Below are 27535 nucleotides of genomic sequence, written 5' to 3' on the forward strand. Positions count from 1 at the left end.
CACAAAATGATGAAAGCAGCAGCATGTCTTTGCAGGTTTGACATAAATTGTTTAAGAGTCTTCTGAAGTGCAGTGAATAAATTTGTGTGTCTGTGTAAGTGTTTGAGTTCCTAACTTGACCCAAACCTGGGTTGGAGGAATATTGGACAAAAGTGCAGGACAATTTTTTAAAAGCTACACAATGTAAACTGAAGAGAAAGCCTTGTTTTTATGTGCTGAATGGATGTAATGTCAAAAACGTTGCATTTGCAGACTGTTTCTCTTTGATTAGTGTTATTTTCCAACAGCTGCAATGCCAAAGTATACACACAAATTAATGATAACTGTTAGCTCCCCATCCTTGATCAGATAACTGTATTTGTGTGTGTGTGTGTGTGTTATTATCCCCAGTTTATTGGATTTCTCAGTGGGAGCATGCTATCATCAGCGTCTGTTTCTTACAGCTTATTCTTAATTATCCTGTTCCTAACTCTGCATCCCATGGAGAATTTAATGACACACAGGGAGGAAAAAGAGGCAGCCATATGTTTCTGTGTTAGATAATATTAATAAAGAAATGTATGGTATTACTTTAGCTGCCTCTACCAATTAGGATTTGACTGAATGTGCTGCACAGAAGTCGTCTTTACAGAAGTACAGAGAGATTCAGTCGAAAATAATTAATAGTCAGTAAGAGAGATTCAAAACTGAAAGTGATTATTTAGAGAAGTGAAAACTAATTACGCGTCCTTTGATGTTGGTAGTATTTGGCAATAATAATAATGCCAACTTATGAGAAAGACATTGTACAGTTTGTGGAATTTACCTTCATGCTAGTTCACTGTATAAGACTGAATATTATTTCATAAAGGAGAAAAGCTGCTCCAGAACCGTTTTTAAATTACTTCTTGGTGGGTGATTGTCTTTTTTAAATACAGAATTGGACAAAAAAAAAAAAAACTGAATATATTCAAAAGGATCCACATGTGTATGTATGGTAACGGTGTGTTTTTTAAAAGTATTGAAACATCACCATCTAGTGGACATTTAATCAAATTGCAGGTTGCTTTTCATTATTTGCAATATTTATTTAGTGTCATTCATTCATTAGTCGGCCATATCTACTCACAAAGGCATACAAGTACCCTCATGTAATTATGGCACATTCAAACATTGCTTACACACACACATTGAAGTGAATAGGTACGTATGCACTGAAGTGACAAACACACCCCCATGTGCACACACTGCCACCCAAATGGCCTGATCTCCGGACCTGATGGAGAGGATTATTTCGGCTCCACAGACACAACACCCAACTAAACCGTGTCTGCAGTTCCTTTGTTGGGGCCTCATGCCGGAAACACTTTCTGCAGACTGAGGCTTACTGTGTGTTTTTGTTAAATGAGGTAAGCACGCACAGCTGACCTGTGAAACTGCAAATATGGCATGCTTTAACTAGCAGATTTGTCACAATTTAGAATATTAAAAAACCTTTTGGATTGTAATTAATTAAACCTCAGCGGCCATGTATCATATCTCTAATGCATATTTGTGAAACCCAGATAACAAGACCTGTGATGCTCTCAAGATGAGCAAGTGCAGCCACGAGCTGATTAACAAATTACTTTGTTTTTGTGATTCAATTTAAGTTTTTATTTTGATAGATTTCTCCTGTGGAGATCAAGGATGTGTTATTCAGGGGAGACCTGCTCTGATCAGCATCAGTTCTTCATGATACAAACAAAACAAAGACAGATTTCATAATTACTGTGTTACAAGTGAGACAGGGTCAAGATGTACAATAACACCAAGTGCTGTCGATCATATCTGTTTGCTAATTTATCCTCAGTGGTACTGTGCAGCTTTATGCAAGGTTATACAAGGTGGTAGAGAATGTTTTATTAGTACACGCTAACCTGGAGGAAAGCAGGACTGAAATTCAAGTCCTTCACTTGCAAATACAGTACACAAGGTAAACAGTTGTTTGTCGCCTACCAATAAAGGAAATCTCCCACAGCCTGACAGATCAATAATCTATTGATCTGTATGTGCATGTAGATTGCTCTGACTTCCTGTTTTACTGAGTGCTGCTGATCAGGTTTCTCTCTCTGAAAGGCCTGAGTGTTTTTAAAAATGGCTTAAAAAATATTTCAACATTCAAATTCACAACAATAAATCCTAAAAGGTAATATTATAGCATGGACAATGTTAGGTTCAATAAAGGGCAGTTCATATTTGTAATGTAATGATTACCCAGTTATTATATAGTTATCAGTATAGGCATACAGTCAGTACATCCCAGCACAACAAAAAATTGTGTTAAAAGACAGCCATAAAGGCAAGCATTAAAGGGACAGTTCACCCTAAAATAAAAATTACCTATTCTTCCACTTACCTGTAGTGCTATCTATGAATTGATATTATTTTGGTGTGAGTTGCAGAATGTTGGAGATATCAGTCGTAGAGATGTCTGCCTTCTCTCCAATATAATGGACGGCACCCGTCTTGTGGTGTTTAAATTTAAAAAATAAATAAAATAAAACATTTGAAAAGCTCAACAGCAATGTCTCTTTCCAGAAATCAGGACCCGGTTACTCAAGATAATCCTCAAACCTTACACGTAGGAACTATTTTCTCCTTACCTGATATCTCCAACATTTGGCAGCTCCCTGCTAAACTATCTGGACTCATATAAAGCACTATGGGTAAGAGAAAAAAATTGTTGAAAAACCGCAGTGCGCACAACTCGAAAAATCTCTTACAATGTAAAAAATATGCATTGCTGAGGCGATGATCAGAAAACAAAAAGAACACTGGCGCTCATAGAAAATTTCACTTATTTAATATAGGCAAAAAAATGAATGGAAACAGATGCCTTTCAGCCAAAGAGCCATCACTAGCATGACAAAACAAAACTGAATGGCAAATTAAATATACACAAGTGAGTTTCAAACCACAATCAAGATAGAGAATTCAAAATGAAGTGATAAGATCCAAATGTGAATGAATGAACTGCGAAAAATAAAGAAAATAAAATATGTATTTTTGTTTTTGGGATGAACTTTCCCTTTAATTTCTGGCTTCAAGAGTGATGTCATCTTCAATGAAAACATATGAAAAAAGCAGAACTAGAGAGCATGTACCATCAAATGCAAATACTTAAAGATTAAAGCTATTAGAGGAGAGTGTAAAATGTGATGAAGAAATAATTCATCATGCGATTTAGGCAAATACTACAGAGTTATGATTCCTTTGCTAAGTCCATTATTTTCCCTAGTATGGACACCTTGGAGTGTATTATCTCACTCACACTCTGGTTTGAACAGCCTGTTCAAACTGTCACCCATTTAAAGGTTTGTTTGAGGTCAGTTTAAGCCATATTACTGTAGATCAATTTCACCAGTCAGAATTAACTGGGAACATCATGGTCACCTACAGCTTAATATACTTTTCTTTGTGTATTGACTTAAAACTTACCGGTCGCCTGAGTCTGAGGTGTCCTGTTACGCACTGCTAACTGACACCTGCCAGTCAATCGGAGGCAAGTATTTTCTACGACTGTGGTCCAAAGCTCCCTGAAGGATTGAAATCAAATATCCACAATACATATTGGAATTTACATTGCAAAGTTCAGAGCAACAAAATGATTTAAATGTCATGTACTGAACCTTTTGTTCAACAGAGTGCTCTCTGAACCTTTCAATCCAAGCCTTCAAACAACAGCCTGTCTGCATGGCTCAGTTTCCTTGTTCGGCTGCAGTCCATGCAAAGGCTGACTTTAATTTTAATGATGTATCAGTCGTCTGGAATAGCTTCATCCATCCACTTCATGTAAGCCACGCTGCCGTCCTCCACCGCAAAGCTGAGGACTTCGGGGTTTGCATAGGGGTGGACAGACCTTGAAGGGACAAGAACACAAACATGCCAGATAGACAAACTCGTGAAGAAACTCATATCTGTTCTATGTAAGGATCATTCATTTGGATAGCATATTTTACTAACAAGGCAATTCAAAATGATTTCCATAAGACATACAGCCAGTAAGACTGTTAAATAAATCTGTGCTCTGCATAATTTTAGTTTATAGTTATAGTTATTTGTTCTCCATAATCTGTGCAAGTGGGAACACATAATGTGGAACAAAAGAGGCCCGAGAATGGAGCCTTGGTAAACTCCACTGCCTTTTTGTATGCGCACATTGCTCACATAGTATCTGTTTAGTAATATGTAGTGGTCGACCATGCTGAATACAGAACAGAGATCTTATAATAAGACTGATCAGACTTTTTCACTGTCTTTGTTCAAGGAGATTTTATTCAAGACCTTTACAAGAGCATTCTCGTGCTTTGGTATGGTCGAAATCGAAAACAGCACGTTCAGTGATTTTACTTTAAAATGTGAGGTTTGATCTGGCCCTACAAGTGTTCATTATAGTGAGATGTCTAAATTGTTCTTTTTTAAGAGTGGTTTAATAACTACAGCTTTCAGCGCCTGTGGGAAACAGCCTGAGAGTAGAGAAGTGTTGACTATTTGCAGGTCTGATTCCATGCAGTTAAATACATTAGTGAAAAAGCCTGTAGACAGAATATCAAGGCAGCAGGAAGAGGATTTCAAATGTTGCACAATTTTCTCCAAGGATATATTGTTTATGGGATCAAATGGCACCATGCTAATTTAATGAGGTTTAAGTGCATGGAAGGACAACACAGACTGAGACCCTATACCTAATGTGGAGGAAGTGACAGCTTGTCTAACTAGGCAAATTCATTGCATAATTTAGTGGATTAAAGTCTCAGGGCTACTGAGACAGGTTGAGTTTGTCAGACAGTCGACAGTAGTCAGATAAGGCACATGCATTATTATTGTTTGTGGCAATTACGAAGAAAATGTCTCTGACATCTATAAAAGATGTCATATTATCATTTCTGACTCCCTCTTTTGAATTTTTACCGGTGTGTTACTTCTCCATGGTACATTTTTTCCTACCAGAGACTACCTTAACCTTAGTGGGAGCAATTTTGGTTGCAGAACTGAACTTATGTACAAGATCATTGACTGAGACACAAACGGAGGCAGGCGTGGAGGAGAAAGCCTGAATGAATAATTCACTTCTTTTTCAAAATGTACTGTTTTGTGATTGAACATTTGAATGCACTGAGATAGTCATTTCAAAGAAAACACAGGGATGATCAGAAAGAGCAACATCAGTCACTTCAACCTTAGAAATGTTAAGAGCTTGGAGATGATGAAGTCCACAGTGTGCCCCTCACTGTGTGTGGGATCAGTCACATGCTGAGTCAGTCCATAGTTATACAGAATACAACATGGTCCTTTAGTGCAGTCCGAGAGGTTGTCGATGTGAATGTTAAAATCACAGTGAATGCAGATGATGCAGTTCAGCAGTATCATTCAAACTTTTGCACTGCTATTTGGGTAGTCTGTGGATGTTAAAGTATACAACTCGACATGAGGAATTTAACTGAAGAGCAATATGATAAAAGGAAGCAGATTTTCCAGAAGTTTGCACTGGAAAGAATTATTTAAAAATGACAAATACACATCCTTTCTTAGCTTCTCTCAAAAAAATGTTGTTGGGAGAGGTTGACTCAACGCTGCACTGTTATCCAACCAAGTTTCAGTTACAAACATTAAATCAAGATTGTACTTAATGATGAAACAATTAATAAACAATTAATAAAATGATTTGCCTGACAAAGACCTGACAAGTGTTCAAACATTCTTTGCCAATTAAGAGGTTTTATGTGAAGACAGACCAGTAACTGGTATGAAATTTGGTAATACTAGATTTATATGAGTGCATTTTGTTCCTTCTACTACTTATCAAAACAGGAAAAGCAACACGCAGAGAGCACAAAGACAGGAAACAAGGGAAAACAGATTGGTGTTACAGAATGCGCTTGGTTGGGGTGGAGGCAGACGACGTGCCAAATGACCAGGGGGCGAATTTAATGCCAGCATTAACCAGTGCTCCCATTCTATCAGTGAATCCCAAAGGGGAGAGTGAAGGGAGGAGGAATTAGGAGACTGATCCATGAGCTGGTTGTCAAAATGCTGACAGGAAGGCTGTGATGTTTTATCTTTGTCGTGTGTGTCAGTGTGCATCGTCTCAGGCCTGGCAGATGGGTGTCACAGGCTGAACCAAAAATGGTCCGTCAGTGCTTTAAAGGGACATTTCACCGCAAAATCAAAAAAATATATTTTTACTCTTACTTGTAGTACTGTTTAACAGCCTGGATTGTTTTGGTTTGAGTAATCAAGTTTTACAATAGAGATGTCTGCCTTCTCTTGCATATAATGTCAGGTTAGAAAGAAAGTAGTTCCTTCTTAGAATAAAGTCTGTGGATTATCTTGAGTAACTGGGTCATGATTTCTGGTAAGAGACATTGCTGTTTGGCTTTTGAATTTCTTTTAAGCACCACAAACTGAGTGGCATATAGTTCCTTTATATTCAAGAGAAGGCAGACATCTCTACGGCTGATATCTCCAACACTCCTAACTCACACCAAAACAATCTAAAGTGATAAAGAGCACTGCAGGTAAGAGGAAATATGTATTCTTGTTTTGGGGATGAACTGTCACTTTAATTCCAGATCTGCTTGGCAAGAGGCCACCTGCCCTGAAAAGGTGCTTGCGTCCCTAGAAGAGATTGAAGGTATCAATTTAGTTGATCCTTTTCAGAGCAGTGGTTTTGCTGAGCCATGTGTTCAGCGATAAAAGTCTGTAGAACCTTTTGATCCCTTTGTTGACCATTGGCAGGTCAACTAATAAAAAAATGGGCTTCTGGTTTGTCCAGACAGTTCGATGAAATCCCATCTAATCTCTGCAAATATGTTTGGCCCTCTCATGTAGAGTAATACCATTCATTTTGTTGTGTTTAGCTATCAGTAGGTTATTTCTTTCTTTTCTCTTTCTTTTTCAGCCTGAGTTACAGGTTGAATCATCTCTTTTTCCCCCATTCCTCCACACAAGACCCTTTCAGCTGAAAATGTATTAATGTTTTGAACCAGCTTTCCAGTTGTAATAACAGAGTGACTGTGGTCTGTCTTTATGTCCACCTTTGGTTGTTCACTAGACACCCTGGGTCTAAGTCAGCTGAGCTGTATCTATAAATTTTGCCTTCTGTGGGAGCACAGTCTCACTTATCCTCACGTTTTGCACTAAGATTATCCCGGCAGGTAGAAATCCCATTCATAGCACATGAAGTAGTTGGTTTTGTCTCAGTGAGTCTTAGGGAAGGTATAGTGTCAGAGATAGTGCTAGAGATAGCTGTCCATTTAAATCTAGTTGAGTTGAGAGGCGGAGTACATTGGCAGAGTGTTGTGGATTTTAAAAGACTTGTCCAGCATGGTAATCTCTTGTAACAGTTTATAACACTCTGTCTTCTTGATCAATTCTGATGTGCAGAGGCATAGTAGAAGAAGGTGGAAGGTAGATTTATTAGTCATTTTTTAAACAAAGTTTAAAAAACAAAATGTGTAAATAGTAAATAAATAAATGTGTAAACAGTGCATTACAAGGCACAATGCTGTTATTAAATCACTAAGTTACTGTTATTAATTATCTGACAAAAAGATTTAGTAGTTATAGGATAAAAGATTCAAACTTTTTAAAGCTTGAGACAAGAATTAAGAAGTAGAAAAAAAGATAAGGACAGAGCAAGTGAGAGAGCATCTGCACTGCAGCAAAGCAATAAAAGTTCCTATTAATTCCAATTATTTTCAACCTGGACTTTTCAGCCAAATTGCCACTTGCAATTGCCAAGTGCAATTTTCACAACTTGGCACATCAACAAGTCTAATAGTCTGATGCTGCAATCTGGCCAAATGAGCAGAAATGTAGATGATTAACACCTTATGCTTATGAGACGGTGTTGAAGTGGAATGAATTATTTCCAGTCGTGCATGTGTGAGATCAGTACAACATTCAAAAAGCCAAACAGCTACAAATCATTTTTAGATGAAGCAATAAAATCCTGCACTACTTCTTCCAATTACTCTTACACACAGCAATAGTAAATTAGGAGGCTTGGGATCAACGGCAATGCATTATGTAATATGCTTTTTATGAATAAAATGTGTTAACTGTTTGGTCAGAGTGACTGTTTCTACTGAACAGTGCAGTTTCACACTTATTGTCTTATTTGTTAAGATCTACGATGGAGTAATTCTAAGTCCACAGTAAGGCCAAAGTTGACAATAACTGCAATTAATCTCGAAAGCTACAGTTGGTAACTTTTATTAGAAAAATACTTTTTCATATTACCATGAAAGCACTAAATAGTAGATAATCTGTAAAAAAAAAAAAAAAATTGTATTTCTCTGCCTACTCTAATGCTTTGTAGATTTTATAATAGCATTGCCGAATGTGAATGAAAACATCCAATCAGTGCCGAGTCTCTGATGTCTCTGATGCAGCTGCATGTGAACTGCAGTCAAACTAGGCAGCACTGATCAATTATGAATCAAGATTTTGTTACTGCATTGCCTGTTTCTCGCCACCAAATAATGTCAAAAACATATTTTAGTACACTGTTTTGCTGTAAAATGAAAAAGTTTGTGACCCTTTTATGTTGAATACTGTTGGCCAGAGTAGCACCGCCTGCCAGCTGGTACAACTTTCTCATTTTACAGTTAAACAGTACACTAAAATATGTTTCTGTAAACATTTGAGGCATGAAATAGACAATGTAGCGACAGTATCTTGATTCTGACTTGATCAGCGCTGCCAGTATTGCTGTTGTAACTGTGAGACATAACTGAACCTCTGTGTGTGAGGATGCGGCACCTCATGAGATGTAGAGCACTTTAATGATATGTGGCAAATAGGTCTATAATATGGAAGAAGCGCTTTGTTGTTAATGTTTTTTTTGGTGGTTGATGTTCTTTTTTATCTGATGATTGCTGTGTGGCATACGATAAATATCTGAAAACACTAATACATTTCTATCTTTCTGTCTTGTTTGACCACAGTTAATGGAGTGATTGACATGACTGACAGCTGAGTGAGAGACTTCTCAGCTTTGATTGGTTGTTGCTGACTGATTCTGGCGGACGCCATTAGAGGCAGTAAAAAAAGGAGGGGCATGACTTTTTCATAGACTGTCTTCCTCATGTGCCTTTGTCAGTATATAATGACAATTTCAGCAAATATGACAGTTATTTTCATAAAGGTTACCAAATATAGCTTGAAAATATGTCTACAGCACTGTGTACAGCTGAAGCATCAAGTTAGTTTGAACTTTAAACAGTAATTTCATGTACAGTTTTCAACAATCTGAAATAACCATTACATAAAGCAACCTCTCACCTCACATAATCTATGACTTGCTGGATCCTGGAGGTCTTTGTTTTCACCAGCTGCAACAACAGTGACATTTCATCTTACACTTCTGCTCTCTATCTCAGCATGCCTGTTGAGAACATGTTTATCATAAAAGGACTTGCTCAGTGAGCTTACCATAAGAACTTCGCTTGCGTCCTGGATTTCGCCTTTCCAAAAGTACCTAAGGAGCCAGGAAACCAAAGATGCGAAAATGTATTATCTTTATTAAAATAATAGTAATTAATATAATATAAATAATAATATAAAATAATAAGTAGGAAAAGAAAAATAATATAGCAGTCTGATGGGTTTAGAAAATTACATAACCTTATTGCAATGCAGCCTTGAAAACCAGGAAAAGACAACTTTTTTAAGACATCCATTAGCAAATACAACATTTACTCTAATAAACTGATATCAGTTAAGTATTGATTCATTGATAAAAGCCAAGCCAGTACCAGTACAATTCACAGTGCACAGCCTTTAAATTCAGTAAAAAAAAAAAAAAAAGCTTTCATGAAAAACTGTATTTTCCAAAAAGAACACAACAATCAAACCTTGCCCAACCATTTATTACAGCCACTGTGATTCACAGTGATACTGTCAAACTGTTGCAGACAGGCTTTCATTGTGTCAAGTGCAAAACTACCTCTCTGCCTTTTCTCCTGGGTTTGTGAAAGACAGCAAAACACAAACTAAAAAACCCAAACTTAAACATGTGAAAGGTCAAAAAAAATGTTAAAAGTGTGACTAACAAACAAATTCATCAAACACCTGCACTCACATGCTAAAAAGATCCTACCACATCCATCACCACACTCACCCCTGAGCTAATCCAACCACATCTTCTATTTTTAGGCCAAACCTTTGTTTTGTTAACAGGTTTAGTGCTGCCTCTTCTATTCCGTTAACCTCCATATCTGAGTTTTTCCTCCCTCTTGTGGGTTATGCATTAACACGAAAGCTGATCCATGCATAAAAACATATGGCCGCTTTGAAGGCTAACTGCAACTCAGTTCCTAGTGATGGGAAAACTGATAAAAGCATTCACATGCAGCCCATTCACCTTGTGGTTTCCTAGGCAACCAGCTACGTAGGAGAGAGGAAAAAAGGACATATGTGTTTATAAGTGTCTGCACATGCGAGGGACATTATAACGAAGCTTGTGTTTGTGTTGGTGTCAGTAGGGTGCAAAGTTGTGTCAAGGTAGGGGGCAAATCTGATTTACATTGTGGAGGTCCTGGAGAGGATGTTAACACTGGCTGCCAGCCGCCTCTCCATGATCGCCCTGGAAAAAAAAACACAGAATGGTAGGGGAGTGTGGATGGAAACGGAAGGGGGTCGACATGGAAAGAGAGGAAAGAAAAATTAAACACTTCCAAGCCACCAGCTGTTTATCAATTACAGCGTGAAACTGAGCCCTTCATTATGTTGCTCTTCAAGCAAGCTGCGGGAAACGACTTTTATGCACCAAATTCGGGAAAAGATGGTAAACTTTGCTTTCTGCTGCCGCTAAGCTGATATTACAGTTTATCACCAGCTCAGTTGTGCTCCCCCCTTCTCCTCTAACCGGCGTCTCTGAAGGAGGCGATTTACATATCTGGCACCCGCAATGTGCGCCGCTACCTTCTGTCTTGACACGTGGTAAATAGAGCTCATTTACATGCAGCTAAAATGCCAACAAAGGAAATGAGAGTGCAAACACAGTGCTCTACCAGTAGTGGGTTTGACAGGACTGTATCTCTTCTCCAGACAGAAAAGTCAAACTTACTGTTTGTCTGGCAGACTGACTTTGAAATCACGTTCCGAACCAAATCCATAACAAGGCAGAGGAATTTAATTACCAGACAGATTAAAGGAATGGTTTAATTGTATGTGCACATTTGGGGTAAACGCTTATTGGTTTTATTACTGAGAGTTAAATCCGAAGATTCTCATGTCTGAATGGTGCATAAGAAGCTTGAACCAGCAGCTGGTTAGTCTAGCCTAACATAAAGACTGGAGGCAGAGGCAAACAGGTGGCTTTGCTGTGTCCTAAGAGAAAAAAACAGTACTTCTCAAGCTCACTAATTAACATGATATACCTCATTTTCTTAATTTGTGCATGATGTGTTAAAAAATAACATATTATAGTTTTCTTGACCAGGTACAATAGCATACATAAAACTGACAGACAGTTTTTGGGAAGTCCAGCCCACCTCTACAAACCACTTGTAGAGGTGGGCTGGAACACATTTGACCACATATCTTTTGTAGAGGAATCTACAGTCATTTTCACATTTCCTGTATGATCATTTCTCAAAGTCATGTGAGAAAATACACAAAAATCTTGCAAAAATCTTGAACTTTTTCCTTACTTTTAGGATTAAATGCTTACCTCTGCATGGGACATGTGTAACACTAAAAAAATATTCTTCTTAAGTTAAGAGTTCTATTAAATTTAACATATTTTGGTGAAACTAGCAATAGTGGCATCACTGAGAGAAAATTACATCATTGAATTGTTTGAAGATAAAGTCAATTGCTAGATATTTTATTTTAGAACATTTTGTTTGTTTTAAAGCCTTCTCTGTTAAGCATATCCACCCTGATACACAAAAATGTGGGGAATCCTAAAAATGTACTAAAATCCCAGAAACCTCCCAAAATCATGAGAAGGTCCTCTAATCCTGCAAATGTCCTAAAATCCTTTAAACATCCTAAAATCCTACAAATGTCTTAAAATCTTAGAAACAGCCTAAAATCCTGCAAATGTCCTAAAATCCTAGAAACATCTTAAAATCCTGGAAACGTGCTAAAATACTGAAAATGGCCTTAAAATCCTAGAAACATCCTAAAATCCTAAAAACGTCCTAAAATCCTAGAAACGTATTAAAATCCTGGAAATGTGCTAAAATACTAAACGTCCTAAAATCCTTGAAATGTCTTAAAATCATACAAACTACTCAGGCTGCTACAACTGGCCCCTGGCATTGTCATTTTGCAAAAGTGTCCCCTCCAAGAAAAGCTTGTTAAGTATCCCTGCCGCTGGATTAGATGTTAGGAAGGACAGAGGGAAGCATGTCCCCCTTAATATTAAAAACATGTGCATTTGTTATTAGCAATGGCCTTTTATTTTGATGATATTAAACATATTGCCATCATAAACTGATGCATGAAAACTCCCAAGAATGAAGGAAATTCAGTGTTTGATACTCAAAATTTTCCGGGGGCTGACCCTAAGCCCCATGTTGCCCCCCTCCCCATAGTCCAATATTGAGACAAAACAAGCTAAATAAACCTACACCCCTGCTGTACACTGCAAAATGTAACCTGCTGTGTGTTACTACTGTACCTGCCAATATCCTTGGCTGCCTGTTCATTGGGGCTGTTGATGAGGAGGACAGAGTGGTGGCCTGGAACATAGCTCCCTGTGACAGCTGAATGAAGCTGGACCCCGATGGACCACAACCCAGGATACATGGACACGGACAGGACCAAGAGCTGCAGAGAGGGTTGAGTGCAATAAGAAGGAACTCAAAGTGCTGACATTTCAAAGTTACCTAACAGATTCAAACTGTAAGTCCATGTTTGTGGCATCCCGGGATGATGTTTGTATCTGTCATAAATTATTTGGACATTTGGCTGTTTCATGTTATTTTATGTTTGGATGAGCTGAAGTTATAACTCAATTTAATTATCTGCTGCCCTCTGAAAGGATTGCCATGTTTGGATTGGATTCAGTATTTATCCTCTTATTATTTGGCACTGTCTGTCACAGATAAATGAGTATAGGCCTTGGCTTGGATGCAGTGACCAATTTATAATCTGTCCTACTTCTCTGCTCAGCACAGCAGCACAGCCAGACATGCGAGGAAATCCAACACAAATATGTCGGAACAAATAACAATTAATAACCATTTAGCATTTAGACTCGTTGTTATGGATTACTCGTGACTTTTCTGGAAGTTTTCGAGTGAAAAATGATTAAAACAAAGCCGGAACAGCTCTTACCAAACATGATATGAGCAGCACCGACCGAAAGACAGAGAGGAAGACGGCCTCTTTATGGCATCGCTGGAACAGCCACTCCATCCTGCTCGTGGCAACAAATGTCATTCCCCGAGTCCGGCTCGTGCAGATAACAAGAGGGACAAACTTCGTCCATAAAACCGCCGACACTTCTCCCCCCGGAAGATAATTAGTGTTCCGTCAGTTTTATAAGCATTCCCGCTGCGGTTAAACAGCTGCTTTGTGAGAGCGAAAAACGTTCAGAAAACTCATTACCTTGACAGAAGAAGTGCATTGTGTTGACAGGTAGTTTAGGTCGGACGGTCAAAGGCACAGATAAATCTCCGCGCCGTTCAATTGGTTGCTTGACACTTCCTGACACGCCGGCGACCAATAAAAATTGCCGCTTCACCTTCCGCTGGCCTGCCTCCGGGCCCGGCTCATAATCGGCTTTGGTGTCTTTACTATATAAACACAACTTAGTCCACCCTCACAGCGGCAATTTAACGCTGTGAGTGCACAAAATGAGAGGAGAGCAACATTGTTTTATGATTATGTTCTTCAACGGTGGAGATTGAAATAAACTACAGAGTTGTCATAAATTATAAACCCCACATTTAGCTTTTATGGACATATTTTTCTTTTTTTTTATCTTGTCTGTGCTGAGGCCATGTAGGCATGGGTGGATTATGAGACAATGGGGCCAGGGGCGCACATATGCAAAGGGCCCCACCACCTCTCCTACATAGGAGTGAGACATACAGACTTTGTGGTGGTTTATGTCTCTTTGGAGTTGTTAAGCACCTTTTTGTGGTTTTGAGTCTTTCTATGTTGTTTTTTTGTATGTTTCTTTGAAGTATTTTTGTTAATTAACAGCTGTATTGTTGTCGATTGTACATATGAAGCATATAATTACAATTATATTTACAGACATGTAATTGCTTCCCTACTCTAGCATTATATGGACATGTTTTGAGGATTAGCCTTAGGCGTCTGTGTTGAAACAGATTTAAATTAATATCATAATAATGCATAGCATTCAAATACCTTATTATTTAAATGTGGAAAAAGAACATCACAAAATCAACAGTCTTCACAAAACTTTTAAACTCAGCAGCTAAACTATCACAAGCTCTTCAGTCACTGCAGTGAGTTGTAAAATTTTAAGACTTAGAGCTAATAGCCAGATGGTAAAATTTCAAAGACATCACTTATCTTAATGATATTAAAGTTTAAGGTGCAGTCCCTGTAAACTAATATAACTACTATCCGTCTTTTCAGAGAGGAAAAGAGAGTATTTGTTTTGAGTGGCATGTAGTAATTAACACACTGGCACCTGGACAAGACAGATGTGTGTTTGTTTTTCACACTGAAAGCGCTGATTACCCTGTAATAAGATGAAAACATGTGCAGATAAACAACACAGAAACAAGCACGTGCAAAAAGAAAAAAAGGCTCTTCATCCTCCTGTTTTAGGGAGTAAGACCAGTGATGCGCTGATCCTCTCTGTTGGCAAAAGGCCAATGACATGCAAACACACAGACTGTGCTGCACTCGGCACACACAACATTGCCACACACGGTGACTAAAGCAACTTTCTAGATAAGCTAAACAGAAAAGCCAAGGACCCTGCTGGGCTGCATGAGAATGAGGAGGATTCAGACAAACAGGAATCTTAAGGAAATATGAATAATTCAGAGGTGGATTGTTGAAGCGACAAACCAAACAGATACATTCTGCATGGCATACATGACATAGAAGTATGACGGCAAACTCAACAGAAAGACAGATCAGGAAAGAAAAATATTGATTAGTTGCATGGTCATAAGTTTGAATATTGGATAGGATGTGTGCTGACAGAAGTCGGTTCACAGCAGCTTTGGATTTTCAAAAGGGGATTTTGTGCAGGGTGTCCACATGGGGGAGTTGTGGGTCCATGCATTTCTCCGCTCATCCCCTCCTTCCATTGTGAATACATTGAATGCAGAGTGTTCATTTTGCATGTATAAAACTCTCATCGACTGAAATGAAATGTAAATGCTCCAACAAAGCAAGTTGCATGACTCATCCCATCCCTTTTTTTCTTGACCTCTTCCCTGCCTGCCTCTCCTACTTTGTTTTGCCTAACCCCCCCCCCCGCCACCGCCACCTCTCCTCTTTCATTGGAGACTGCACCCGATCACACAGCGAGCGGCAGGGGGCGCCACAGGCGTCACAGCTTCAGAACAAACCAATTTATTTCACAAGTTCACACGGGCTTCATTTGAGAGCCCATCAGAGAGCTCCAATAGAGCCACTTAAGCCACTGTTCCCTGACATGAAAGAAGGCAACCAAAATAGAGAGACAGGAAGAAAAGGCGAGGAGCCGGAGGAGAGGCGTTTGATCTGCTTGTTCTGGGGCATCACTCAGAGGGGTTCGCTCCCCCTAGGGAGCGCCGAAGCCTGTTTGTCCCTTAGAAGTCTAATGTGAAAAATAGGATAAATTTTATTTCTGTCTATGCCTCTTGTCTGTTTGTGTATAATGAGGCCACGAGGTCTACACTGAGAGCAGAGAGGAGAAAATGAGAGATGAAAAGGGGAAAGTACAGAGGCATCTGGCGAGAGGTGCTTTGCCTAATTCGCCATTAAACTGCAATTGTCTCTTGGTGGGATCAATGAAGTTGTCTTGAAATAAAATCTAACAGGAGAACAAAGAGGCGAGATAGAATGAAAACCCTTAAAGGAATAGTTCAGAGTTTCTGAAGTGGGGTTTAATGAGGTACATACCCACAGTGTATTACATACAGTAGATGTCAGTCTGCACTCCCCCAGTTTGGAGAAGCAGACTAGAGTCTGACATGGAAGCTAAGCAATGTACTGCTGTGGATCGGGGCCAGAAATAAAATGTGTTTTAGCCACCTAAAAAAAAGACACACCTAAAAAATATCAAGACCATCTTAAGTGTGCACTATGTGTAGAATATTTTCACTGCTGCACCTTGCCATCAGACAGTGATTTCCAATGAGAAAATTAAGCCATTACAGTGCTCTCATCAAAGCCAGACTCCATTGAAAAAAAACAATGCTGGGGTGTCAACAAAAACACATAGTTAGGATTAGGCAACAAAAGGATGTGGCAACCAATGCCTGGACATCAAAAAAGCATGATTGGGTTCAGGCAACAAAAGCACATCATGGTTTGGCTCTACATTTATATGGGAGGCAAACACTGGGCTCCTGCGTGAAAGTCCAGGGTTAGTGGGACCCATCCACCAAGCCCACCCTATAGGGACCTTCTAGTTCCTTATATTACATCGTTACTGGCAGCAGCATATCATACCACAGTAACAAGTTCCATCCGACCGCGTTACTGACCCACTCTTCTGCGTATCATACTAACGCACCAGATGCTGAATGGCCCATTGGTGCTGTACACTTCAATCTGGTCGTATTATAAACTGACACCGCCTGGCAGCATATCATATTGCCACAAAAGATGGATTTTGGCGTTGGCTGTAATCACTGACAAAGCAGCGGTACATGACAAAAAAGGGCCAGTTCTAATTCACCAAAGTCACACAGAAACATGAACCAACTAACTGATCAAAACAGAGGTAGACCAGCAGCTCCAGTATTCAGCGACTTAAAATCACTATTTTTGTCATCGGAGTCTGGTGGCTTTGATGAGAGCATAGATGGAGAACGGAAGCTGGTAACCTCCGTCAAAATGGGGTGTCAGATAGAAAGTTACTGTTGAAAATATAGCAAATACTTAAATCTATATTGATTATTTTAGATGTGACTTCTTTTAGGTGGCTAAAACATGTTCTGTTTCTGGACCCCACCCACAGCAATGCATTGCTTTGCTTCCGTGTCGGATTCCAGCCTGCTTCTCTAACCTGGACACATGCCGACTGACATCCTCTGTTGGTCATACACTAACTATGGATAAGTACCTCATACAACCCCACTTCAAAAAAATCTGAACTTTCCCTTTAACAGCAATAGGTGCACAGTCTCCCTTCCTGTGTGGCAGTACCATTACTGCATTGAATGTCAGGTAGAGGATGTAGGGACAGAAACTGCACACACTACTGGACACTCAGAGGTCAGATAGGTCCTAATGAAGGGACTTTCCAGGCTGTGATTACCTCGAAAGGAAGAGACTGGTCCTCCCAAAGAGGTTAATTAAAAAAGTCGCAGGGGCCGAGCTGGGAAGTGTCTCCATCACTGCCGCGAACCCTGGTGACCCCTCCATCCTCTAGGACAGACACAGCCATCCATCACAGCTGATTCCTGAGCTGTCTGGCTCCTGCTGGTGCCACTGAAATCCCTGAGTGACTAAAAACACAGAGGTATATGTAGCAGCGCCGCAACTCTGACAAGCAATGAAAAAAAAAAACCTCAGAGACATCCCCTGCTGAAGTCCCTCAGGTAATGAAACCTCTTCCCTCTCGAGGATCAGACAAACACCATATCTTGTCATCTTCCCTTCGTTCTCCCCCTCGATCTTCTTCTTCTTTTTTTTGTGCCCTCTATGTCACAACTACTGGAGCACACAAGGCCATTTATCAGAAAACTGAACCAACTGTCATGTTGTTTATTTCGTGCTCCAGAAAAGATTGCAAAAATAGTTGTGTTTGTTTAGCGACATAAACGCACCGTTCATATCCAAAAAGCGGCGGGTAAGCATTGAAGCTCAATGCTTGCCGCGAGGAGAAAGCAAGAGTACGGCAGCATTACCTTCCTTGAACGCAGCATGAAAGAATCAGCCACCATCAATGAAAAAATCCCTCTAGCAATCCCTGCTGAGAAGAAAGATTTGTCATCCCTTTTTCCTTAGTTCTTGGAGGTGAGGACAAAGGTGTGATGGCGTGCAAAATGGAGAGACACAGTAAGGACAGGCTGATTGAGGGAGAGGGAGCGAGAAGAGCGGGAGATAAGAGGAGAGACAAAGCGAGAGAAATGGAGCGTTTCGGTTGATTAGGTTTGAGAGAGGACAGAGAGCCCAGAGCAATCTTACAGGAAAAAGTTAAACATTTTCATAAATCTGTTCTCATGGAGTTCACCTGCAGCGGCGGGAGCCTTAAATCACGTCATGCTTGATTGGTTGAGAGGGAGAAGCCGATCCTGAACGTGGGTGGGGGGCGAAGGGGACCTGTGCTTCCTCATTACACTTTCCTCACCGAGCCGTCTGCAGCATAACCATTCCTCGTGCTGACGCAGGTAGAATGAGCTCATTCCCTCTCCATTCACAAGCTGAGTGCACCAAAATTCAGAGAAGGGAGAAGCATAATAAGTTCAGACTCCAAGTTAGAGTGCCTGCAGGCAATAAAGTGGAGGATGAACAGTGGAGACTTGATGGAAAAAGAGTGTGTGCGTGCATGTGTTTGGGAAGAGGGTTACAGCTGGAGAAAAAAGGCTGCTCTCGACTGCATCTTCTCACTTAAATTTCACAAATCCGCTTAAAAGCATTTATCCTAAATATTTTCCACAGGGATTCTGTGATTGACGACTTGCACATTTGAAATAATGAATCGAAATGCACGCACACAATTCTGGTGAGGATTGCGAACGCGAAAACTGCGGGTGGGTTCATGGTTGGTGTCATGCTCATACAGTATGCACTCTCACGCTGAACACATGAGAATACATATACAAAGACATTTCAGGTGGAAGCAAAACAAACTACTGAATGTTGAAGTCTACAGAAATTCTCCCTGCAACGGCAAGGTCATAAAAAAAAAAATAAAAATAAAAATAAATAGATTCACTGATGTGCTGTCCAATGGAGATCAAACTTTGAGCTGGGTGTATTGGGATGTGTGTCTGTGTGAGTCAAACTCAGACACTCAACTATTAGAAAGTGGTATTATGGAAATGCAGGAATCGCCATGAAAAGGGCAGCCAGAGGCACGCTCACGGCAAGATTTAACATACAGCACCTAATCAGCCAGCCGCCTGCCTTCCCTCCCATTTACGCTGTTTACGAGTCACCCCTAAACCTGCAACCTCTTCATCAAGTCTCTTCTCCTCCCCTTTTAATGTCACAATGTCAGTCAATTCCTAGATTCGCATTTTTCTTGTGTGCTTTATTCTCCTTCCATGTACTAACTCCTTTAGATTTAGATCCTGCCACTCCCACCTGCCTTGTAGTAACCCCTGTGTTCCTGTCATTTCCCCACCCACCTATATATTTTAACGACATTTCCAGCCATGTTTGTGGCGACAAAAACAGGTATTTGACTCGGCAGGACATTTTTAGGTATGTTTGTGGGGACAAGTTTTTGTCATTATAGATCAGGAAATTTCAAGCTTGGTTTGTGGTGACAGAAGAGGGTATTTTTAAAGACACACAAGGACACTTAAATCTGCATTTCTGGCAACAAAATGTGGCATTATGTTTAACATGTTTGAAAATTCCCTACCATCTGTGGTGACAAAACTGGATATTTTTTAACGACAGGTTGGGACATTTCCAGCCATACTTGTGGCAACATTACTGGGTATTTCTCAACAATATGATAGGACATTTTCAGTTGTGTTTGAGGCAACAAAACTGGGTATTTTTAAAGACCATGTTGGGACATTTCCAATGTGAAAACAAAATTGGGTATTTTTTAATGATATGATGGGATATTTCCAGTCATATTGGGCCAACGAAAACATGTATTTTTTAAGGACACGTCACGACATTTCTAGCAGTATTTGTGGTGACAAATATTTTCAACAGAACATTAGGACATATTCACATGGGTTTGTGGTGACGAATAAGGTGTTTTAAGTCAAAATATATTTTTCTAAGTGGTTTTGTGCCTAAACTTCCCCACATCACAACAAAAAACCGAAAAGAAACACAAACTTAAAACACATGCACTACATATTGCATATACAAATACAGCATAGTCCTTACTCAAAGAAACATACAATGCCAACATTCATTCTGCTGATTGAGTTGCATCTGCTCACCTGTTCCCAGTAAGAACTTCTACTTCCCTTCATTCCCTGCCAGATTGTCCGTAATAGGTCTAGCCATTTTATCTTTCTGCTGAAGTTTTGTCTGTTACGACACCCCGCCAGCCTCTTGGACACCTGCTCACAGGCTGAAACCCCTATGGGATAAGTTTGCTCCATCTCCCCTGCCTCGCTGGTTTTGACCTCTAGTTTTTATTTTTTATTGGCCTGGTCTCAGAGTTGCTGTTTTTACAGAGCCTTTAACACTTCATTCCTCTCTGGTTAGAAAGCAGCAGCTTCTTCCCTGTGTTAATGGTTTTCCACCTGGGCCTTCTTCAGCTTTGCTCATTATTCAGACCTTCACTGCCAGCCAGCTGATAACCTCCAACTGCTGCGAGCAATTAACAAGAGTTCACCTACTGTAGCGTCCAGAAGGAGGGATCCCTTCAGAGCCAGAGGAGAGACAGAGCACAGGAAGGTTAGGACAGAACAAGGAGGAAAAGAGAATAAGAGATAGAGAGGCAGGACGGACCCTTTTTTATAGCAATTCAAAAGGAAATCAATGCTAATGAATTGGTTGGTTCATGCAATGTGCAGATAAGGAAATGAACAGTTTAAATGGATGCTGCATGTGCACGTTTGTGTGTGTGACCAGAAACTGATAAGGATGTTCAGTATCGAGGATGGACAACCCACGCCGCAAGGTACAGCAAACACAGGTGTCCCGACCCATTAGGAAGTGGTATAAACTAAAGACCTGGTCAATATCTTGGCTGGTTTATCGATTAAGCGACTGTGACTGGTTTGCTGTGATTCAGGTGTAGGTGCAGGGGACATGTCTTTCTCAGTATTCACAAGAGGATATCCTCATACAAATGTTAGTACTATATATTACAAATTTACGTACCTAACTTAGAGTTATAGAGGTTAGGTTGAGAAAAAAACAACAACATGGTTGCAGCATACCTTAAAGTCACTCAAAGTTTAAACCAACTTTACACAGATCCAAACACCGGTCCCCCTGCAAACTCCTGTGTTTTATGACCCATCAACCACTCTAACTTCCACCTCACAGGTCCACTTCCTTCTTTACTCTTTACTCCTGTCAGCACATTGGTCAAGTAATTGCAGCCTTTCCAAATAAAGGGATTGTACAATAATTACTCGCTAATGATTACATAGAATAAGCAAAAGTGGATTACTTTTCATAGGAAAATGAGAAGAGCCTATTTAGAACGTGTGCATTTGTTGCCCCCACAATAAAAAGTAGAGGAGGGCTTTTCTTTTAACAAAATGAATGACATTTACATGCAGAAACTGCACAAATTGATGCATAAACATCCACTAGAATGCATGAAATTTAGTATTTGACACTCAAAATTAACAATAATTTAGGTATAAAGAAACTGATCTGACTGCCAGCAGTCAGTTTACATCACCTGCGGCAGGTAAAAGGACATCGGGTACGTGCCCTCTGTTGTAGCACAAGCCGCCACAGGCAAAGACTTAGCAGTTTAGATTGTGTGATTAATTATTAGAAAAAAACGTATCTCAGTATTTTGTCATTGGACAGACCCAGTAAAACAACATTATACTGCACATTATATGAACTATATATATGATAACATTTAAAGTTATTCTACTGTACTTTTTTCTTTAATTTGTAAAAGCAAGCTCCAGAGTATCACCAATATTTGGCCTGTCATAAAACCCTTTTCCTCACAGGTTAGCTAAAAGGATGACCCTGACTAAAAATGTCATTAAAAAAACATCCTTAATAGGTTATAAAATAATTTCAAAGGATTCTGGTTTAGGAAGACCCTGATTATGTCTATGTCAAATTTATTGTGATTTTACTGTAAAGCTTTTGAAAAATATTTAAAGTTTTTAAAGTTTAAAGTTCAGTTTACATGCAGTTTATAATTTCCTTATATTTATTTATCAAAATCACCCTCCTCCTACTTTATTAAGTATAGGACTATGATAGCTGCCCCTTTAAAGGTCTTTTCATACCCCCCCGAAAAAAGCTAAAATGCAATGATCTCCCTGAGTTGATAAATGTCCTGCACAGCATTGTTAAAATCTGGGGGAATATAGAGAAGAAAGTGTACTGTATCCTGGGTAGTGCCTAAAATTAAAGCAGCCAGACCGAGCACGCAGCCAATACCAGCAAAAAGCAGACAAAATGTTTGGTTTCATAACACCAGTCATGCTTCTGAGTCAGTCTCGGCCAGATGCACCCAACACAGATTGATTACATGTTTAAAAAAGCCTGTTTTTAAAATCAGTGTGCTCTACTTCTCATAAACTGTTGATGATGTTTTGTCATGTGTAACAAAATGTGGATATCCCTCCAGCCGCTGCTCTCGCAAACTGCACCATCTCCAGTCAGACCATAATGAAATCACAAAGCATTTATTTAGCTAATGGAAGATTTGCTTGGCTAAACAAGGTTCTTGTTGCAAAAGAATTAAATCATTGGTAATTACAAATGCTTTGAGAAGCCAGGAGGAGTCAGGTGTGTGGCTAGGTGGTGGTGGTGTTCGTAGGGGGAGGCTGCTCTCCAAAAGTGCTAATTAAAGTGGGAAGGTGTATAAAAATGCTACAAATTAGCCGTGCTCCCCTGGTGGCATCAAGTATTTTGCAGGTTGCATGAGTAAACATATTTGCTCTGCCTATTTATCTGCACATGTTTGTTGGCCTCCACTGTTTCACAGTGCTACAGTGGTAGTTGGGGAGGGTGGAGGTTTACAGAAGATAACAATAGAAGCAGGAGCGGCATAGATCAAACGATTTTATTTCTGTTGTAACTGGGAGAAGGGGGCTCCTTTCGGTGTCTCTTCTGGGACTACTGTTCCAGATTTAGATATCCATTTTCCCTTTGTTTTCTCTCTTGGCCCTTTGAAATATTTAGTGAGGATCCCTGACGAACCCATACACACATATTAAGTGTGTGCGCGCATTTACAACCCCTACGCTCCCTCCAGGCATCAATCATCAACTGTGCACTAAACATCTGGATGTGGACAGTCTTTCCCGCAGGACACAAACACTTCAGATCTCTGCATTTTAGCATAGAGCTCATCCTAAGGGATTGCATCTCCGAGCCGAGCCCTGGCCCGCACCTCGTGTTATTTCACCACTGGAGGAATCTCCCTCCACAACACTCCATCTCTATATTTCTCTATATTTCTCCATCTATCTCTCCTGTCTGTTGGACCTACTATAACCTCCTCCTACGGGTTGGACTTTGCATGTCTCTCACATAGTTTGCTCTCCTCACCTGCAGATGTTAACAGTAAGAAAGAAAAATGCAACCTCGCAAGTATACCTGCGTAAAAGGTTGATAAATTTACTGTTTGAAAAAACAGGTCAAACATGATCTATTTACAGGCAAAAAAAAGCACATCTTCAGGCAAGAGGATGTTGCATGATCTCCCTCAAGACTGTATAATAAACCATTATTTCTCGACATTTTTGCAGCTTCACAGTCCCCGGCATGGCCTTAACCCTCGGCAGAGCACAATCTCGAAGAATCTCTGTGCAATCTGTACCACCTTGTTAGTGCACATACACCATATGAGGCCTGTTGTATTAGTTATTCTAATGCATGTCTTGTTATCCATATAGATGAGAGAGGGAACAGACCAACAGATGGCCGGGGAAAAGGGGAGCCACAAACACACACACACACACACACACACACACACACACACACACACACACACACACACACACGCACACACACACAAAAAAATCATCCTCCAGGAATGTGAGGATTCCTGCAACACATACAACACTCCCCGCCACCAAATATTTCACAGCTCTCCAATTCTGCTCGATTCTCTTCGATGTCTTGGCGACGAGCCAGGCGGACGATTGTGTGTAAAAGTTGCACAGGGAGGGATTGCCAGCGGAGATTTAATCTCTGCTCCCTTTCCAGGAGTTGCCTAGCTGGATCTGTGTTATCTCCAGGTCTGAGAGGTATTAAAGAGTATCAATAATGTGGTTATTCCACAGATAGGAATCTTCAAAAACTATGAATTGTACAGGCGTATGCCCTGTTGGCTTTGAAACTACAGCACATTTCATTAACAAGTTGCAAACACAGCGAGCTCCTCCATCTCTGGAGGAATTCCACATCCAATTTCAGAGCGTTTATCTTCTAATAGAAAGCATTTGCTGAACTAATTGGTGATATACTTGTAATTGGGATGGCACCTGGTGATTTACTTTAGAGTAACAAGATATGTACGTATACAAATGAGGCTCTAGTTAGATAATGAAACAATTCTGGAAAGTTTTAATAGGCTTGTCTATTTTCTTTTTTAATATGAGCACCTAATACACATTGAAGGACTTTATTAGTTTGATACAAGAGGACGGCACTCACATCCTGTACAAAAACCTGCCTATCAGTCCTTCTGAAGACTGATAGTCATGAATTGTTTATTAATCCTGTATAGGACATTAGGTAAGATATGCTCTTAGCTGGAAAATAGATCCATTAGTGTGTAACTGCATGGGAGGCGGAGAGGGAAAAAACTCTTAAAAGGTTTTCCTATTGCACCGGTTAGCTTATATTTGTCAGAGCAGCCTGGCAAGAGAGAGACAATAACAGCAGGAAAGAAACAAGACAGTAAGCTGTAGGTAAAATCCAGGCTGGGTAAGTGGCGTTTTTTTTTTTCCACCATTGTCCACATGACCTTTGTTCTGAGTTTGTGCTGCAGCCTGGTGGCCTGCTTCTTATTTGACACAACGAAGACAGACGAGCTGCTCTGAGATGTGCTCGCTGTGCTCTGTTTTGTCGGATTTTTCTCTCAGAGGATTTCCTCTGACTGTCACCTGCATGGACTACATTAAAAAATGTGTCAGGTTCTGTTCACTCTTACACAAGCGCGGGGTTACAGTGCACACTTGGAATGTGAGGAAAAGTATGTCACCATCCAATCTATTCTCATCCCTAGAGCATCAAATACGGCAGCTTAGTCAATGTGCAGTTAGCATCTGACTCTGATGCATAAGGCACCCTTTAGCATCTCTATAACATGCACCAGGCTTCCAACTAAGGGCTCAATAATGCTGTGTTAGATATGTATACAGACTGTCTGTACTCTGCATTCATGTCGTTCCTTTGCCTGATATCAAACAGAATTGTCAACAGGGTACACTCTATTTCCATCTAAAGTCTGACATTGCCTCCACTCTAACTAATTTCAATAGCAGAGGGGGATTCAGTTTTCCCTAACCACTCATTAGATGCCAATGTATCCGCGTAAAACAAACAGTATTTTAGGTACACACTGATGCACTGCAATGCCAACATACAGGTTTTATTGAGGTTTTATAAGCGAATCCATGCCCTTTTTCCCCCGATGTCCTGAAAAACTCACTTGGAATAGCCTCCAAAAAGATTTGAAACCAAGAAAATTGGTCTTTTCAGCCTGATTTTAAAGCTCTCATAAGTACAAGGGTGAATGAATTGGTTGGTAGTTGTCATTATGCGTAGGTGTTTTAATACCTCTGCGTGTTACTGCATATTCTCCTATGATTTCATTGTGGTCATCGTTGTTTGTTATTTATTCTGCTGTGTTGGCCAGCTATCCTTCGAAAAAGAGATAGTTGATCTCAATGGGACTTACCTGCTGAAATATGGGTTAAATTAAACAAAGGTTGCTAAATTTGTTGCTAGTCGCTTTTTTGAAATAAAGTCACTAAGGCGGTCTGAAAATTCACTAAATCTAGTGAAAAAGTCACCAAGTTGGCAACACTTGTCACCACTGTTGCTGTTACTCTTTATTGGGTGCAGTGTACTGCTTGATAAAGCTTGACAACAGCGTTAGTGCCACCTGTTGTGCAGTGGAGTTACTTAACATATGTACTTATTTCAGCCCAAACCATGAAGGTTTTTTTATTTATTTATTTTTTTTACCTAAACCAAAAGTAGTTTTGGTGATTAAACCTGCATTTTCTGTGCACACATATATTTATCTGAAAAAGACATGTCCCTGAGCATCCAAATCTGATGCTACAAGGGTATCTATAGAGCATCATAGTTTGAGGCATAGGGCCTCTGACCAAGCTGTGGAAGTTAAACATGAACAATATAACAAATATACATGAAACCAATTACACACTTTATCCATAATCAGCTCCATCGTCACATCGTCATCTGTCTGTATGAATCTAAATAGTTTACTCATAAAGCTATGTTATCTTAATACATGTATATGAAGGAGAAATTATGTGGAAAAACTGCTTTTCCACTTCCTTGATCAATCATATTTAACTTAGATCAAGCTCCATGTGTTATTAATGCCTCAGATAATCAACCTGTAATGTAGGCTACATAATGAATGAATGTAAGTCATTGGCTTTGAGTAATGAAGTGAGGATGTACTTCACACTCTGAGGAAATAGCCAGGCACCAAGTATAGCATTTGATTCATGGGTTTGGCCTACTCCAAACCCATTGGGACTGACTTCAGAGGACCATTAGTTTTGTTGTCATTGCTAACTGCATCACACAGGAGACTTTGCTACATAGAGAGAATATTGCTTTTCCAATTTCACTCTTTCAGATCTATGGACTACCGATACACAATGAGACTATTGATTTTCACTCAAAGCTTTAAAATAATCTGGAAAAACCTTGCTAGTAAGGACAATTTGCAACAGAATGTATCAACAGTGTTTCATTTTCCCTCTTAGCTGCTTCGCGTCCGTCCATCAGTGGCTCATTCCACCCACTCAATCTCATCACTTGTCAAAACATTTTGCTGACTGCAGTGCTTCAGGTAATAACCATTGTGGTCGGGATGCAGTTAATAATATCAAGTGGACCTGAGAATTCCTGCCACTCCCTCCTCATCGGCACCGCAGGTATTGAAAATCAATGTCTATAATAATGAAAACCAACAGTGTTGCCACTCATGGTGCAGTCTGTATAGAGTAGAGCAAATCAGCTGACCCGGTGTCAAACATATCAGTGATTCTTTATGATGCCAGAATGGATTTGACCACTCACTATTGTTTACAGAAGCTGACTGAAAAAATGAGGGCAATTCTGCAAATCTCCCAGCAAGACTTATTTCCTATAATTTTATTTTGGAAACAGAAAAAAAGGAGAAAAGCTAGTTTGAAAGTTTGAGTGAGGTCTCATCAAAAAAAAAAAAAAAAAATCTGGAAAAAATTATGAATCCAGCACACAAACACACTTTATTTAACAAGTGTTGAAGATTTCAACTTCCTTGTCACGTAAAGAAGCAAGTTTCACAGGCGCTTGAACA

The 27535-nt window shown here is 39.8% G+C and overlaps 1 protein-coding gene across 2 annotated transcripts; it reads right to left on the bottom strand.

The window, feature by feature from the left end:
• Window positions 1–2807: 2807 nt before the first annotated feature.
• LOC121960186 (protein CutA homolog) lies at window positions 2808–13667 on the bottom strand. 2 transcript variants are annotated; one of them, XM_088071234.1, is made up of 7 exons: window positions 13591–13667; window positions 13318–13484; window positions 12659–12807; window positions 10553–10612; window positions 9460–9505; window positions 9310–9359; window positions 2808–3880 (listed from the first exon to the last, which is right to left on the bottom strand). In XM_088071234.1, exons 1-7 carry the CDS (start codon window positions 13607–13609, stop codon window positions 3778–3780), a joined length of 594 nt encoding a protein of 197 aa, XP_087927360.1. In that variant the 5' UTR covers window positions 13610–13667; the 3' UTR covers window positions 2808–3777. The 2 variants fall into 2 exon arrangements, with proteins under 2 accessions (XP_087927360.1, XP_087927361.1); XM_088071235.1 differs by lacking the exon at window positions 9310–9359.
• Between the last annotated feature and the right edge of the window lie 13868 nt (window positions 13668–27535).

The sequence above is a fragment of the Plectropomus leopardus genome, chromosome 20, assembly GCF_026936395.1.
Source record: "Plectropomus leopardus strain MGB_pleo_1.0 chromosome 20, ASM2693639v1, whole genome shotgun sequence".
Taxonomy (NCBI): Eukaryota; Metazoa; Chordata; class Actinopteri; order Perciformes; family Serranidae; genus Plectropomus; species Plectropomus leopardus.